General features: G+C 41.0%; 1 protein-coding gene across 11 annotated transcripts in view; it reads right to left on the reverse strand.

Moving 5' to 3' along the window:
- Positions 1-1039: 1039 nt before the first annotated feature.
- The window catches only part of LOC135487054 (allatostatin-A receptor-like), a 162748-nt gene continuing 144714 nt past the window's right edge, over positions 1040-19073 (reverse strand). For 8 of the 11 annotated variants that reach the window (XM_064770417.1, XM_064770383.1, XM_064770426.1 and 5 more), the window contains 2 exons: positions 9985-10042; positions 1040-6134 (listed from right to left, as the gene is read on the reverse strand). In XM_064770417.1, the coding sequence (XP_064626487.1) occupies positions 4965-6062 (1098 nt within the window). In that variant the 5' untranslated portion in view covers positions 6063-6134; positions 9985-10042 and the 3' untranslated portion in view covers positions 1040-4964. Of the gene's footprint in view, positions 6135-8206; positions 8813-9984; positions 10043-19073 lie in introns of those variants that run through there. The other 3 variants (XM_064770472.1, XM_064770453.1, XM_064770400.1) reach the window with 3 other exon arrangements.

Here is a 19073-nt window from a genome sequence, read left to right on the forward strand (position 1 = left end):
GAAATAAGCAATAGGCCTTTGCGCGAGCCAGATGTTCTATGCAGTGTAATTTCAAATTGAAGAGGTGACCCACGACTTGGAATACGATAGAGTTTTCCATCTGGAATTTCAACTATTCTTATACTTGTACATTTACTTTTTCAAACCTGGTCATATGTAAATCTGAAAGGTTCTTGCCTCCCTATGACTGTAATTCAACCTCGAAGTCAGTGATGCGTAGCTTCTCTGAGGTGAAATTTGTTCCCGATGTCGAAAGATGGTATTGGATCTAATTAACTGATTGACAACCTATCAGACGTTCAAGGTCACATGAGCACATGTTGATTGGTGTAAACATATGATTATTCTGCGACCTTTGACCATCTGATATGCAGACAATACGTGACATCCAATACGATCGTCTTTGGTCGAGTGTACAGAGAACGAGAAGTCGATGCACGCCTTAACTGAAAAAAAGAAGATTATTTCCAAAGTGCTCGCTACATGGGCGTCCAGGTGTCGCGAACCTTCCTTTAGCGAATGCATCGTGCTAGACGTTACTTACATGTAGACTCAGCCTTAGCAGTCTGTCGCCGGGAAGATTTTAATGAAACTATTACTCCACACCGTGCGCTCCAAGTCATTGAAGGCGCCCGTGCTTACATGTACGTCATGCTTACAACCGTGCAGGCGGGAACATCCTTCCATATAGCAAGCCTTTGGATTTCTCCTCTCTCTTCATGCGAGTGTTATGAGGAATACGGACCACCCTAACGCAAGCTGGAGTTCAAGTCGTTTTCGTAAAGTCCCTTAACCTGCCTATTGTACTGTGGAGTACAAACATTTAAATGTCGTCATTATTGTATAAGAGGTGTTTGAAAATAACTTTAATCGACGATTTTAATAAAATCCAAACTCTCGAACCCCGGGAGGGTTCTAGTGATCAGACTCATCCAGTTTGGTTTCGGTGCACAGTACCATATAAATGCATGACATGCGCACTATTGGATATTGAGCGAAGTTGAACTCACTCCAGTCGTAAAAAAGAACGCAAAACAACTTGAAAACAATAGGATTATATTTCTATAATCATATATACCTTAATACATAGTCTTCAACTACATTCATAAGCACTATCATACACAGGTTCCACAAACATCGGACAGATTGATGTCATGATTATTGTGAAGGCAACGGTAGGGCATTGAGGCAACTTATAGATGTTGGGATGCTCTATAACAACGTGAATATAAGATCCGGAAGAGATATACTTATCATATACTTTAAAACGGAACGCCGTTCGTAATTACTTCTGCTCCAGGACAAAAGGGATGCAGTTATACACAATGCCATAAGGACAACTTTGCTGAAACGTGGTTCCAAGTATTTTTATACGTATTTACACAATGGAAATCTTGAAATTTACATTCAGGACGTGTTTAATACGAGATTGAAAATTCTCAAATTCAAATACAAATTTTCAAATTTTTAACGAACGGCGTCGGCCTTTAATAGAATGTGAGCCAATCACAGAGTATTTTTTTAAGTGGAATGATTTTCACAATTCGGCAAACTGGCATGACTTAGTAGACGTCAACATAATCCACTTTTAATGATCTAAGAGTAACAAACATGCAGCTAATTCGTATTCCCGTTGAGATGATACATAATATGGTTTAAAAGCCTACACGCGTCGTTTGCGTTCAGTGATAAAACATGTCTTGTCTTCTGCTGCAAGTAAACAAAAATAAATTGCCACTGTCCAGTAACCATACCAATATCCTTCCTGTACACATCTGCAATATTGGGATTAACATTGTATTTACACAATTGAAAAATCTCAAATTCTCAATTTCAAATTTCAAATTATTAATGAACGTTGCAGGCCTTTAATCCAGTTGATAATATTTGATGAATGAATATATTCGGTACTAAAAAAGGGTTAAGAACCTCACGATTTACGATATTTACGCCGGCATATGAATAACAAGTCGTAAATCTAATCGTAGAGACGGACAATCAAGTAACTTATATTTATATCTGTTTTTTTATCCATCTCTTTCGACGCCGACTCTGTTGTTTCACTTCAGAGACGGACCTTGAATACATAAACCTGATATATACTCTGGTCGGTTTGGCTTCAAATATATAATCGATTATGAAGTAAACGATTTTTATTTTAACATTTATAGTTCCAGGGCAAGTCAGAATTCATTGACAAAAAAAATAAACCCTACAACTCGACTAAATGATACCGTACCATCAGAATGAGTGGAGCCGTATCAGTCCCTGCTTCGAACCAGCATCCGCAGCACTCGGGCTACGCCCGTTGTGGGTGATACCTGCGAACGGGGCTTGGAGACGGTTTGTTTTCTTAATGTGAAAATGATGCTGAACACAAGGTTGTCCACGTCAACATCTCATCATGATGGTTTATTGCGGGGGGGAAGTTACTGCATATACAACCAAAGATATTCACAGGCGAGCTTAAAATTGTTGATACCCCCCCCCCACAGCCTCTTGTACACGTTTAAGAAATTTGTCCGTTCAATCTGTGCAATTTGTGCGTCCTTTCATTACGTCACATGTTGTACTTGCTTTTTGTAATCTATTTTTTTCCTGGAAAAATTAAATGGACTCCTCACTCAGCTCCCCTATGGCGCTATCACACTAGCAGTAACTTCTGCTGACGTTTGTAAATTTTCACCAACACGCTGGTGTGCATTGACATAAGTGAAGTGTACATGTACATGTAGGTTTGTTAAACAATGTCTATATGTTAAAAGCACACTAGTCACACTACAGTTTATGACGTATAGTAGTAACTTATGACGACGTACATGTACAATGTACGTGAATTTTCATCCTGGTGTACGCTGACATAAGTTAGGGGTATGTTTGGCACATGTACGTTGTATACATTGTACCAAGTATGGGTTAATCTATACTTGATTGTACGTGCATGCGCAAACATCATACAATATGTATTTCGGCCTCTGCGTACGACAACGTACATGTATATATTCCAGCTTTACCAGCGTGCTTATAACGAATATAGTCAAATTCGTCATAACAGATATGTGCCTGTTTGTCCTGAGGCAGAAAATCTTTAACTATACTGACCAAGGTGGAGCATCCGGACCAGGTGGTGCCAGCCGGATACGTCACGCCACAAGTTATTTGAGGTGTTTCGAGAAAAAGTTTGCTACGTTTACATGTGTCTTACTGAGTGAAGTACTAGTTGAAAATTCCGTGACAAAAACTGCCGCACTATGGTTTAAGTCTTTCGATATTTTTTTGTTAAAATGCGGCCGTGCGACGGAGTCCCACTTAGTTTCAATAAACGAATACCGCCGTGACGTAAGCGTCTGGTCACCAGCCATCCGTATGAGCGGTGAATCGTGGTTGAGTATAAAATTTATAACATATAACGTCTCTTTTCCATTTTTGTGCAAAAGATTTGAGGCAAGTAAATATCATTTCCGACATTTGAGTCAAAGTGCATCACACCCTCAAGGTGAAATGATGATGCCGGCCTTGTTCCAGTTCCACTGCTATTTTTGGAGGAATATGACTCATCATGTTCATATTCCTCTGGACAATAGAGGGGTCGCCCTGCTACTGACGAGCAAGTAGAGTCAGGACAGGATGAAACTTTTTATACAGGTCACTGGAAGAAACATTTTGTATGTTGGAAGCTCAGGCATTTCGATATGAATGCAATCCCTGAACCAAGTTAATTGAAACAAACTTTACTGGTAATGTAAACCACCGCAAAATTTGCGCGCCTTTTGATTTTTACGATTTGTGAGAGTGTCTGAAAAAAGAATTTTTACGATTTTTATTTGGCTGATCACTAAATTTCATTCCACTTTCAAATAGGCAACAAAAATCGCGAATAAATACCGTTCGCGAAATCCGCGAAACTAAAACGCCAGCGAAAAATTGGCGGTTTACAGTACCATTTAATATCAACTAATATTCTGGCTGCGGTGCTCAAGTCCAAAACAGAGTGCGGGTGACACCATACATGTTTACATGTACTATGTACAGTGTTTCTCTCATGCCCTCAAAGTAGATAATTATACATACTGCAAAACTGAGTGGATATAATACATTAATATAATAGATATCTCACTGATGGTGGTGGATGTCCCGGATGTAGTATCCAAGATGGCGGAAATGGCGGATGGATCCTTACGACTATTTACATCCATGTTCATGCGCGCTACGTTTTCGTTGAAATAAATCCGGTCCGACAGCTGCCAGAACTACTTTGTCCACGTGTCTACATGCAGCATGCATGGCATGACTTATATTGGGATTCTACTAGTTCGTATTCTGATGAGATTACGCAGATATAAACAGGGCTGACACAGACATTTTTATCTCACGAAGTTACCTAATATTATAGTCTATGTAAATATGTACACATTCTCCACCGAACGCGCGGTATATATATCCATGTTTTGGTTAATATTGTCTTTGTACAAGTCTTATAAGAATCTTTAATCAATTATCTGTAACTGGCGCCTTGTGCTCGAAAGTAGCGCCACAATCATCTTTGTCTCATGCACATCATAATGACTCACCACTGATCAACATATTCATATCATGTATTTACATATTCATGCACAATCTTCGCACTATTACATACACAAGAATCCGTTAAAATCCCTACAGAAATAGTCAATAGCACAAGATTATACATTGATAAAATATCCATGAGAATGCTAGAGGTCCGGCGTAACACGTCCTTTTGATCAGGCGACTTGTACTGATATATCCAATAGGGGCCAGCACTGCTCTTCGTGGCGGCAGCACTGTCTATTTTAATTGTGCACTACATTGGACGACATGTGCTGCAACTAGAGAGACGCGCTGGCTCCTATTGATATATAACAGTGGTATTGGTAGCTAGAAACTGCTTCCTTTAGTTTTTTCTCCAATTTATTGCAGCAGTCTTATTTAGAGATACACAACGGTTACAGCCCGTTCTCATTGGGAGAGGCCCCCGCCCCCATGGACCTTAGGCTAGTCGCGCCAGTTGTACCTGTTAACAAGGGTCTGGTGTTGGTGCGCTCGAAATCCAGCCTTGCATTATGCTTCGTCGCCAAGCAGAGTATCTTGCGGAATCCTTTCCTAAAATTCTCCGAGAGAAATGCATATAGAATAGGATTGACGCAACTGTTGGCATACGCTAAGATCCTCGCGAACGAATGAAATATATAGAAGTACTTTTCAGTCGGAGGATTCTGTCTCCAGTACAAGATCATAAAACATAAATGATTCGGTAGCCAACTGACCGCGAAAATCACAACTACAATAATGACCATGCGCGTTACCCTCTTCCTCGATCTAATGGTCTCCGCTGATTGGCTGCCAGCACCAACGCTGTAAAGTAGTCTGTTAAGCATAAAGCCATAAAGGATAATGATGGCCACCAGCGGGAGAACGAAACCGAACGCCAGGAAGGTTGTGAATAAATCCCGTCTTCCCTTCGGGTCGAACGGTATACACGCGGCCCGCTCGCTACCTTCGTGAACGTAGGAAAATATGTTATACGCGAAGCAAACTGGTACGTTGACTGCTAGCAGGATAATCCACGTGATCGTAACACAAATGTACGCATTCCGCTCCGTTCGGAGGTTCATGGCGGCGATAGCGTGCACCACCGCCAGGTACCGGTCAAACGACATCAGCGCCAACGTGTATATACTGACGTAGGCTGTCACGAAAGTGACATACTGAACGATCTTACACCAAATCTCACCAAATGGCCATACGGGAACAGTGACTGAGACTGTCGTGAATGGAACACAAAATATAATAAAACTTAAATCAGCGATGGCCAAACTAACTATGAGTATATTGGTTGTATTCCTCATTTGTCTGTTAGATACAACTACTATAATCACGAGCAGATTGCCAACGAATCCGACAATTGCCACAAGACTGTATATAATAGGCACTGCAATCTGCATTGCCCGCTCAAAGCTATTATTTCCTTCTTCTTCAAAACCCTCTGTGCCGTTCGTGCCGTTCGTGCCGTTGGTGGCGTTCCCGTACAAGTCGTCCACCATTTTGCCACGTGATGCGTAATGTCCCGGATATGTAACCTTGACCTAGTGCCTATGCAGCATAACGACGCCCACCTGTAAGGAGAAACAACCGTAGACTTAAACATCCTTCCGAGACAGAAGTAGTGACGTCACAACAAAAAATGGACACAAGGTATATGAATAGGGACAATGAAAGCTGATACCAATTTTTGATTGGCCCTCATGCAACTGAATCTTTTTACTACTGTTGTCATCAGAATAGTTTTTATGGTTCAGAATCCGCATTTAAAAAGATTCTATCATCGTTTAAGATGTTTTGAGAACGAGACGTGCTTGATGCCAAGCAAACAAAGGTAATTCTAGAACATTTGATTTGTAAATTTGAGGTCAGATCACAATAAAACAAGACAGTGGAAAGCTGATTATGTTTTGTTTCTGTAAAATCCGAGACATTTTGAATTTACCTGACTGAAGCACGGAGTTACATGTATGTAAAACACAGTATAATTTTGCACCTGATGTAAACGGTTGTATCCAAATACGTTTTGGAATAGGTACGACACTTTGATGGCCTCACACATTCCTCACGTCAATACGTCCATGATATACACAATGCACAACTTGGTAGCTCAGCCTATGTGCCAGAATGATATACCACTTCATAAATATTTGAACTGGCTTAGGTGCAATTTTCTGCACTTTAATTCATTGGCCAAGTAGACTTGTGAGTACTTCAGATCACATGTTGCTCATTTAAAGCAGAATAGATTGAGTTTTACATGATGGTGCTGGGTATGCTTACTTAACGATAATAGTTATTTGGGTCTAATTTTCTAAAGACAGCTAACCTAAAGGAGATAGAAATTATTCTATATATTAAAAAAGGATTCAGAGGTGATGTCAGTTAAAGTGATGAAATAGGTCAAGAGTAGAGATAAAGATGAATAATTTGGAAAAATCAGTCACATTCCTGTCTTTTTTTTGCCAGTTGAGTGATAAGATAGCGACTAATAACTTGCATTCATGCTGTGGTACGTGTCCCAAAAACGTACATGTAGGATATTTAGTAAAGGATCTGTCCCTATCCAGTACCGCTGTTGATAACATTACTTACATGTCCCGTAATGAAATGCATCAAGTGCCCACCGACTTATATGAAATATGGTACACAGTTTAAGACCACCATCAAGCAAAACTCTTCATTTAGTTTAACTTAACCTTCCTCCGTTCTGGACGAGCTGGTGATGTAGGATCCGAGTGACACTACAGCCCACATCGTCATCGGTGGAGACTCAATGCATCCCATGCAGTAGATCAATACAATGGAAGATAATAACGGCATCCAAATGTCTTTTTTAAGACAATGCATGGTTGTGCACTAAACCTGATAAGCCAAGATAACTGTTAAGGGGCTTTTGGCAGCAATTGTAGCCTATCCTTCGCTGCTTTTGAGCCGGCTGATATTAGAGTACTTAACATCGTTTTCATTCGCATGTTCCCAGTTAATGTCTTAAACTTGTGTTCCAAAATCGACCCCATATCTTGGCTTATGCTTCAGTACACACAATTTTACAATCAAGGGGGGCTGTGGAGAACCGTACACCAGATCTAACTTAAAAATGACGTGCAATATGTGGTTATCAGTTGGATGAACACGTGGTATCATCGAATCAAGATGAAAAAACGTTTGATAAAAAATGAGAAAGGGGAGATTGAGATGATGCTGAGCAGTAACATCATATATTTACGGATGTTCATTCCTGCCTGTGACTACTTCTGAAACTGTCATTTAGCACCCAAATAAAATTGCCCCAGAGAATGGGGAGTAACTTGAGTTTTAACCTTACTCGGATTTGACTACGATTTTCTTCTTTGTTTTATCAATGATTGGCAAGTCTGATACTCTCGGACGTGTGGACTATCTTCACACAAAAGGAGAAATATATCCTACTAGAAAATTCAAACTGTAATTTCGTGTATTTCTTATGAATTTAATACCACGTGGTCATCTAAACAGCATTCGAAAAAAAAGAAAAAAAATTGATACCAGTGTGGCACACGCCAAAAGAAGTAGCTGTACCAAGTGATTAAACGTTCTAGTGCACCAATTAGAAGAATGCAATAGTTGCCCATTCACCGAGCCAATCAAAATCCGTCTTACTTACGTCACCAACAAGACTGGGCGTCTACTTCTACAAACTGACCAGGTGGACATGTACGACGAAGAGACAAGGACGATGCTTTGAAACACACAGACAGCTACAGTAGCTACGGAGATTAATCATGGTGGTACAGTTGCCATCAAATCCAGTCAACACCAACCTGCGTCTATCCAGGGTCAACATTCAGGACAAAGGTTTTTTTAGTGCATTTTATTCCACCGTTGTGATCCCCGGTCCGTGCAGTTGGCATGCAATGGGCGGTGGCCAAATATGGTGTGGGTACGACGATACTGGAAGCTCCACATTGCACGTGCGCATTATGTTGCCATGTATGCACGTGCGCTGTGTTTGTCGCTACGACGCTGGAACAGGGGGAGACATGCAATATCGCTGCAGCTGCGTACGGCGACCGACGATTTAAAATACGACGACACACAATTTGGCCACCCCGAGAACGACGACGTTAAGCTTTGGAAGCTGTGTGAGGTTTCATTGTCAATCTTCGTCAACATTTTGCGATGACCGAAGCACATTTTTCTCGCAATAATCCGTCGTATAAAAGAGCCTTTTAGATTCCTTTTGATCCCCTCCCCTGCCCGGCGTCCAGGGGTGGGATCAAAGTCCGTTCTCGTTGGTTGATGGGCCAAGAGACCTCAACGTCGTAGCTCCAGTCAGCAAAGGCCGTGTGTTCGTTCTCTCAAAGTCCATTCTACTGGCATGTTTGCTTCCCATGCAGAGAATCCGACGGAACCCCTTCCTGAAGTTTTCTGACAGGAATGCGTAGAGAATGGGATTGACGCAGCTGTTACCGTAGCAGAGGATTTGAGAAATGGTCATGAAGGCGGCGAAGCCTGCGGTACCCGGGTGGGGGCTGTATGATATGTACATAAAAGTTATATGGTTAGGGAGCCAGCTAAGAGCGAATATAACTACGACGATGACCACCATTTTGGTGACCCGACGGCGACCTCGCATGCTCTCTGCTGATTGGCTTACGCCAGGGGCGACGCCATACAACAGGCGTTTCAGCATGAATCCATACAAAATTATAATAAGTGTCAATGGAAGCAGGTATCCAAAAACCAAAAAAGTCGTGAACATGTCTCTTTTCTTGTGAGGATCAGGGATGCAGGCCGCTCTAGTTTCATTATTATAATTGTATTCAACGACTGAGAATACAAAACACACTGGAATGTTAACAGCAAGTAAGACCACCCATGTTATAATGACGCCTATGTAGGCGTTACGCTCGCTGCGGAAATGCATGGCGGCTATAGCGTGGACAACTGCCAGGTAGCGATCGAACGACATCAGTACCAAAGTATAGATACTGACGGACGCCGTTACAAAATTCATGTACTGAACTATCTTACACCACGCCATTCCGAAGGGCCAGTAAGGCACTGTATAGCTTATAGCTGAAAAGGGCACACATATGATAATAAAGGACAAATCCGCTACAGCTAGCCCTATGATAAGAATATTCGTCGTGTTGCGCATTTGTTTGTTATTAACCACAACAACTATTACAAGAAGATTTCCAACTACCCCGACGATCACTACGATGCTATACACGATGGGAACCACAATGGCAAATATCCGGTCGAAGTAACCAGTTTCGTCGTCGACCTCCTCTGCGCATGCGCCGGTACAGTTTGTCCCATTCAAGGTCATGTTGCTTTGCAACGTGACACCTGCATCCATTTTGAAAATATCGCCGGCGCCGGGAATTTACGACGAACACAATCCAATTGTTGACAAATCTAAGTTTTCTAACTTGCCTTAAGTTAGCAAGTCAGCGACGACCATGCTTCCAGATTCTTGGGCACGGCGACATACCTGAAAGTATAAGAAGTCGAGAGTACATTAACAATAACAATAATCATTGGAAAGCAAACGGTTAATCATTTAAGTCTACCAAAAGCTGTAAAGAAAGGTACACGCACATGCAGATACCAAGTATGTCTTCTCGGGATTGTCAAAATTACGACCATGTCCTCACCAACATCCCCGAAATTCAGTGTGAGTAAAGGCACTGAGAGTTTCATACAGCACATCATAGTTGAATATGAAAGAACGACGAATTCAATTCCACGACTAAACCGCTCTGTTCGTTGTTTTTTCCAAACCATCTCTTGTTGACAGAAAACTTCACCTGCCCGCTCCAGTAGTTTCAATTTTGAAACCATTGCACGTTTCAATTCAACCCAACACACAATAGGCTGTGAATTTGCCTGTACAAGAAATGGAGCAATCATAGCTATGTATACCATCGGAGACAGTCGAGTTTCCGACACCGGATATGAGGTCAAAACTTGATCCGGTGAAGCAGACGACTTATCGATTTGGTATCCGATGAAGTGATGCGGGTTCCGGTTTCGGGGTGAGCCTCTGCTGGCGGAACCATAACCACAATTCAAACTATTCAATGGGGAATCTTCTTCATAGCAGATACCTCTATTTCCCTGATATTCCCTAAGGACACCAGCATATCAAGTTAATCAAAAAGCTAGATTTCGGATACACGAAGTTTCGGCTGTATCGATTATTGGAGTTTTGAATCACGAATACACCTTTTTAATTTTGGCTTTGAATAGAATTAAGAGAGGAATGAAAGTCACAATACTACATTAGTGATACTAGTATACAAGCATTAAGACCATGCGGTTGCATGGTTCCTCTTCAGTGGAACACAGTGGGATCTGGATGGTCATTTGACCGAGATACATACGAGCCTGCTCAGTTGAGCCTTTCACATATATATATCCCGTTACCCATTGGTTGGTGCGATGCAACAATTCCTAGCTTTTCACGTTAGAGTATAATATTAAAGGATAAGGCGCATCAAAGTCCACGTAAAACATGAGATGCTATGACACTGTATAACAAAATAGATAAATCGTATTTTCCCCGAAGATCGCGGGACCGATTGTTAACATAACGCTTTAAATCGGAATATTATACAGCAAGTCGGACATTTGACGTAAAAGATTGGTACCAGGTCGAGTAGCTTGAGATATGGGTGTCTTAAGGTGTGTGGATATATGTGCGGTGGACTATTAATACATGACAAGATATGCGCTAGTGGACTGTAAAATAGATTTACGTCAGTAATAAAGATTACCACAACGGCACATCGGGGGGGAGTTATCGACCGATATGTTTGATCGCTTGCAATGCCTTGGTATTAGGAATGTGTTATGAGACGTCGGCAAAGTATTCATCATGAGTTCTTTAATATTATAGTTCGGTCTGAGTTTTAGCAAGCGGTAAATAATACCATCAAAATAGACTTGATTGATTTTGATACCAACGCCCATGTTCTAGGGGGCGTTTCATTTTTGATTTCGGTGGCATTGCTTCAAATAACTTTCTTGACCATATTCACACACAATTCGACCACGATTTCAAGTACAATGCATGTTTATATCCTAATATACCTCATATCCTTAAATGTCTAGTTTTTTTCATATCCTCGAATTCCATACATGCCATTTCTTTCACCAAAGCAGGACAGCTAAAGGAGTATTTAACATTTCGGCATAAGCTCTCGCGACTCTCGTCATGTTCTGTAAAACGTCTGATAAAACAAAGAATATCATTTTGTCAATCACAGTGATTATCCGGCGGCCCTTCATGACAAGATAATTGATTTCCCCCATGACGTGTAAAAGTATGACGGCAACCTCTCGTCCGCTGACCATTCCCCCAGGCGAAGACTCGCCTTTCCAATGGTGCACTCGGGCATATCTGGTGGAATGCAGATGTTGTCGCGGTCATGTTTTTACCATTTCATCAGGTGTTCCCTGAATCAACCTCAAAATGATCTTATTCCAGACTTTTAGGACATCTGTATATTTTGTTCAAGAAAACAGGACCACATCTATTTCCAGAGAGGGCTGTCAGATAATGACAAAACAAATTAAAAATAACACAAACTTACTCCGTAAAAAGGACTTGTAGAATTGATTTATTATAGTGATTCGTCAGAAGTGGCCAGCAAGTTTGATATTCATGTATGTCAGAATTGAGAGATATGGTAATGGTTTTCCTTATTAGTTCTATTGCGTACCCTGAGCGAGGTTGAGATCAGCAACTTGTATTACGGATCCATAGATTATACGTAAATGTACACGTGTAAAGCACTGTTGAAAGAGGACGAATTTTGTGTACATTTCTATCTGTATACGTATAAGGATCCATGATACATGTAAGTCCCTGATCTTGGTCGAACGAAAAACTGAACAGATGGTCTAACGATTAAACTCATTTGGACCCTGGCGTGGTATCTGGGGTCACAGCATCGGCTTTCCTTGACACGATGTAATTGATTTGACTGTCGGAGTTTACCCAGAATCAGTCATAGCAAGACTGACACTTCTCTTCAGCAATCACACTGATCTTTCCCAGCTGACTCTTTTATAATAAACCCGAAAAGTCAGCTTGCATTAACGCCACATCCATCTGTGGTATCGAGAGACAGACGTGAGAATAACGAAATGGCGTACCAAATTGAATTCCGCATCACGTCCGATTGAATTTGGCCAACACTTCTAAATTAATGCAAGCCAGAGGCTTTGTGTGCCGGCATGAGCTTATGTGGACATGATGTTGCTCGAAGGTGCAGTGTTGGCTTAAAGTTAATTTCGCACGTTCAATCTTAGCCTACTTTATTTGAACGGCTAATGAAAATGTGCCTTCTCATTTCCTGTTCTAAACTCAGGCGCAGTTCAATTCGGTCTGCTAAATCTTTGAACAATAAGATTGCTTTCAGGAACTTGTGCATGGGAATTCCATAGTAATGACTCGATCCATCAATTACTTTGATACCGGCTGAGGCGCCAAAACTTGAGGAGCAATACGTTATGGTCTTGCAAAATTCACTTTAATCCTCATTTATGTTTAAATTTTGATTCCAGCAAAATTGCTTTTGCTAATTTCCATATCTGTTGCTGACATCGAAATGACTTCTAATTTATAAAATTCGATTGATTCTCTGCTGAATCAACTATTTTTACACCTCTAGCATGGCGACCCTAGTAGTCAGGTGGTGATGGATCAACAGAACTGTTTATGTCCTACAGCAAAACAGACCATTTAAGCACAGCACCAGCATATTACGCCTTGCAAAGATTCGATCTAATTTTCCCCCTTCACCTCTTCCAGACCATGGCAGTAGCTAATGCGCCTGATTCTAGAGTAACTAAAGACAAATTCCCTGGCCTACATTATAATTGAAGGATCAGAAAGGAGTAGGCGGAATTTTAACAACTCGCTTTGGATTCTGAATCTGTTCATGAAGGAGTATAAGGACACTTTTAGCGTAGCAAAATAAAAGCAGGAAAGTAAAAATCAGGAGAGTGCAAGAAATGATAGGATACGAGATGCGGTGCATCCAAGCGTTACAGGTCGAGGCATCAGCAAATGTCATGTTTACTCAGCTTAATGTTCAGATTTGTTTTTGACGAGTAAGACGTCACGTTGATTTGGCATTGATTTATTTTGTCATAGAAGACCAACCATCAGCTAGAAACTGATTGAAATTTTCTTTATGCAGATTGATTTCATTCCGATTCCTTTAATTTCGCGCCAGCTGAGCTATGGTAAATCTTAGGAGGAAACAGTTAGTGCAGCGATGTGATCAGAAAGTGATTATCTCCAGAATGGTAGGCGATGACGACAACAATGTTTCGTTGATGCTTTACGAGATGACTGCTCTTCACTCGTATGACCCTCACAGAAATCATTCCGAGAATATCCCAGCCGTAAACAATCGCATTCATATTCTGAGCTCATTTGGCTTTTTGCGGCAGAGAGCAGTGATTTTCGTGATCCAACTTGCAACACGACAAAGCAACACATTATTGCAGGCTGCAAGATCGTAATTATCTTTAAGAGCTCTGTGACACATGTGGGTCTTCAACTCATCATGGCTAACATTCATGGTGAAATAAAGCTGTCATTGGCTTCATCACTAACAATGGCTTCATGACTCATAAAATATGTACTTTACAATTGAGGAGGTGTACTAGGACAGTGCGACGTTGTGCTCCGAGTGCGACTCGCATGTCTTGATCAAATATAACACGCCCGATTGGATCTCATTCTCTTCCTAGTCAACAGCTGGGCTATCGATGGGCCAATAACGTTGCTGCTGCTTAAATTGTCGGAAATATCATACAACACTGTTTGCTGGTTTTCTTTCGACATTTCACCTCCAGCAACGCCTACCCGAGTCAATATACCGACGTGTATCATCCTGTTCCCTTTAGTTCTCTTTACTGTTTCATACAAATCCCCTTAAAACACTGTCGAAGAGTGCAAGATAAAAGGGAATCATAGGAAGCGAAACAAAGAACAAGTTAGACAAATCGTTTACAAAACTTCTTTGGCTTTGATGGAGGAGAAATAACCTTGGAAACTTCTGACAACAAAGTTGGCTGTGATAAGAAATAGCACCATTCCAAAGAATGTCCTCACACTTTGTGTCATAGCTACTAAATGTATACTGCAATATGACCAATTACGTTTTATGACCCATAACCATCATGGCCCGATTCCACTAAAGCGTTTTAGCGTTGCGTTCGCTGCCGTGACCTAACTCGGCTCCTGCAGTAATTTGCTAACTATTGTAGAAACTATCCGCTGGTACAATTTGCTGATGCTTCTTTTGGTGATGCTTCTCTTTCCATTACCTACACTGATGAGTAATTTATATTACCAAATTACCGTTTACAGCGACAGTGGCTGCAAGGGGATCATGCTTTTAGTGGAATCAGGCTTTGCTTACCCTGTTAATACACTGTTAAGAGAGAAACGCCCTCTATGCCACCACGCAGCCAATTTCATGAATGGCGTCGCAAAGAATAATGCCTGGCACTGATAAAAACACTAAACCTATCATTATAATTCACCGAAAAGACAGTAAAGTTGAGTTATCGAGCAAGCTATAGTGGTTGCCTATCCTTGTGCATCAATTCTAATTCCTATCTGCCACAATAATGTTGATTTATCCTGAATTTAGTATTCTGACGGGCCAAAAAAGCACACCACGATGAAGAATGGGGCAACTGGCGTAGAGCCCCGGAAGTACGCCTCTCAATCCAGGACTGTGACAGCCACCTAACGAACGCAATATCTAATGAACAGCAGTCCCCCATGGGTGGGTGAAATAATGAAATATGCAAAGTCTCGAGGGCCCTCTCGGCTAATATCCTATACTGATTAGGTAATGGGATAGAAAGGTCCCCGGACGTGCAGGCCATAGTAAATATATAGTTTTTCTTCTCGGCCGCATTTCGTTTTGAGTGGTTGGTCAAGTTGACAACTGATGGCCAGGTTTTGTAACAGAGTATATACAAAGTGCTTAAATTATTTTAATCTTTGGTATAATAATTGACTGGAGTTGCGACTACATGTACGGGAGATTTGGGCCAACTCTTCTGAATTTTGATAACGGCGGCTTATGGTCGGTCCCCGCTTGACCGACATTGTTTGACTTGTAACAACTTGTTCTATACTGTCAACTACTTTCGAACTAATCTGCCCACCCTTGAGAACTTAAAATGCCTTAATGTGTTAAGTATGTCAAATGCGACAGATTTTTATACCCTGAAGGGTGTACGTGATCCTCCCATGAGTACGTGTATCCTCTGTATGTGTCAAATTGAAGAGAAGGCGTGGATAAATCAATTATTTAAAAAAAATGCAGAGAACTTATAGTATACCCAGAGCTGGGTGGTGCCTGATAGAACTTCAGTATTCCCAAGACAGGCTGATGCCACATCTACGTGCTAATGTTCGTATCAACGGGATGTGAGATACTTGTGATATTTGCGACTGGGGAGAATATATTAGGGATACAACTTGGCATACAATTAGATTATTGAATTATACGTAGACAGGCAAACGGTTTACAGAGTATGTTAGCCAGTCAGTGCATTTTCAACTAGGGCAGGTTCCAAAACGGAGAACGAAGTACAAGCTTCGAACCAAGGGTTTTTCTCGTGCCATCAATTCAATGTGGTAAATTCATTTAAAAACACTAGAAGATCATATACATTTGTATCTTCCATATTTTGTTGTACAACCAATCTAGGAAATTTTCAGAAATTTCCATAATTCAGGGGTTGCAAACCTGCCTTCTATCACATTTCTCCGAGACTTATAATATATCAAAATGGCGTGGAAATTGATAATATTACCGTATCATTCCGTGGCACTTCGTTTTTGGCTTGGCCTTGTACATTATTGTCTAGACGTTGAGCAAATTTCGATAGTTTTAGTTGTAACAAACCTGAAGACAACTCAATCTCAACCAGACCTTGAGCTGCTGAGCATCATTTGAAAAACAACACTCATCTGCAAACGATTTCTTTAAACGCATTTGTAGGTCAACCATATTGTCAGATTCAGACATTTCAGAAAAGGTACTTTTTAACTTTTGATTTGTTGCTACGTGTATTCCTCCTCGTTTAACAGTCATTCTTTTGTACACTGTCCTAATAATGTGAAAGGGCAAACGCTCAAAGGTAACTAACAACCTTTACTTCCCTTCATCTTCCCTTACAAGAAGCAATAGCTCTTTTGATAACGTCCACCGCTGGTCACAAAATTCAAGTGCAAAGCTGGACCGGACATTCAGACATCCCTATTATATTATTGTGTCGGGAAATATGAAAACGGATGAGCGCCATGGCCTGGGGATAGAGTCATCTTGATCAGCGGTTAATGTCCTGTACAAAGGCAGGAACCACCAACGAGAGATTGATGAGACCTATTTGTCCTTGCTGGCAGCCATTTGATCGTGACAACTTTGATCGAGAGAAACTTGTTTGGCGAATGGACGTTTTTGGTTAGTAACCAACGTACCCGAATGCGTATTTGTAATCATTTGTTAGGTTAGGTTGTCCGGAAGAGATATAGGTTCGTGTAGTTGTTCGGGGGCTCATCGGTCATTTTGTAAGTAGTTCTTTCATCAGGCTTACTGGACTTTGCGCAACGAAACGAAACGAGCGAAATGGGGGAGCGACCATTATGTTTTACCCCGGTACGTGATGACCCACACCCACCCAGGCAGCTGAGACACATGTCTTGTTGGACATGCTTACCGATTTTTACTAAATAAAAGCATAACTTCACTTCACACATTTCGGGGTTGAAAATGTACTCACGTAAATTACCAAAATTACATGCCAAATTCGCACATGACCTGTTATTTCTCAAAGCTTGGAAGCTCAAATGTCTGAATGTAATGTATGCGCGTAATGTATACTCTCAGCAAGCGAATAGTTGTGATCGTCGGTTTTTGATACGAATCGTTTCCTGTATGGCCGTTACAAGCCGTTGTCTGAATATGATGTGAACCTGTTTACCGTTCAATGCTGCTCCCTGTGACGCTGTACCCGCAAATGTTCAATGAAAAAAAAGCTGATAATGACTTTACACGGCTTGTTCGCATCGTAAACATAGTGGTACCCGGGTTAACTGTCTTTGCGTTTGGCCTAATTTTACAACGATTACTCCCTATGTAACCACGATCTAGAATGGACAGGCTGTGTATTATGAATAGGAAAAGTCACCTAGGGACCGTTGCGTAGAATACTTTTTTTGCGAAATATTGCGCAAAGTCCGGTAAGCCCTTTCATCACAGGAGGACACATTTATTTGTAGCAACATGCATTCGTTTTTGCCTAGGCAGTGGCAGCAAAAGGATAATTTGGCAAAGTGATTTGTGTCGTTTTGACCCAGTCCTAACCACCGAGTAATCATTTTCAGAATACTTCCCTCTTGTTCTGTCAATGTTTATAATATAATCATTTGATCCTCCAACATTAAAACCTGATAAACCCGAGTGCGTTGTTATCAGAATGTACTATAATGTAGTTTCACGTCATATCATTGCTTCAATCTTTACAATTTCATGTACATATACAATGTAGCAGTACACCCGTTTACATTTTTTCATTTAATAATCAAATAACTGAGTTGCATTGAAGGTTACCTACAAGCACCTTCTTAGGAGATGTCAAGAGCTCTCGATGATTTATTTAATAGCCACTTGGAAGCAGTCAAGTAGAATTTGAGGGCATTCAACCATTGATAGTTTACGATTTTCGTACCAGCGATGTTAGTGAAAACGTGACGTAAATATCGTAGCGGTAATCATTCCTCATTGGAGAGGCTTTAATTGCGCATGTCGCGGCAAATACTGAATCTTTCATTTTAGTCAGGTGAGCAAAGAATATAGCGACGCATACATGAAAGTAAACACACCAAGATTTTTTACCCACTCACCGACAGAAAAATTGTAGTTGTGAAAGGAAACCCTGTCCATTAGATAAAGTGTCTTGGTAAAATGATTCAATCTACCAAAATTAAACGCCTACGAAAATTTGGTAGTTTTCAGTACCTAATACATGGCTTGTTTTCGGATGTAAAAAATATGCCAGTGTTATTTCTCTGATATACTTGGAAATGACTTGATCGAATATATGTAGCTTAAATGTAAAGTTGAATTTTATTCGTGACTAAATCTGTACGGATACTGGGCGCCGATGCTTCACCAGACATCATGGTTCTCGCATTTTGCAGACAGGGCAACCTCACCTCGAACATCCAGACATATAGATTTTTCACAGGTGGCTGATTATATTTTCTCACTTGATCAGCATCTTGTGTTCTAAGTGATTCTCATACCAGTATTACGTCCAATTCAATTACCGCGCCATAATGACCACCGTTAGCACACCACGGTAACGAAATTTCTCCCAGTTCCATCAGCGGCGAAGAGTCCCCTTCATCATGTTCATTGCTACCTCCCCCGAGGCGGACTCAGACTCGATGGCATTAGTCGCCAGATCCTCCCGTA

Source organism: Lineus longissimus, chromosome 1 (assembly GCF_910592395.1).
Source record: "Lineus longissimus chromosome 1, tnLinLong1.2, whole genome shotgun sequence".
In the NCBI taxonomy this organism is placed as follows: Eukaryota; Metazoa; Nemertea; class Pilidiophora; order Heteronemertea; family Lineidae; genus Lineus; species Lineus longissimus.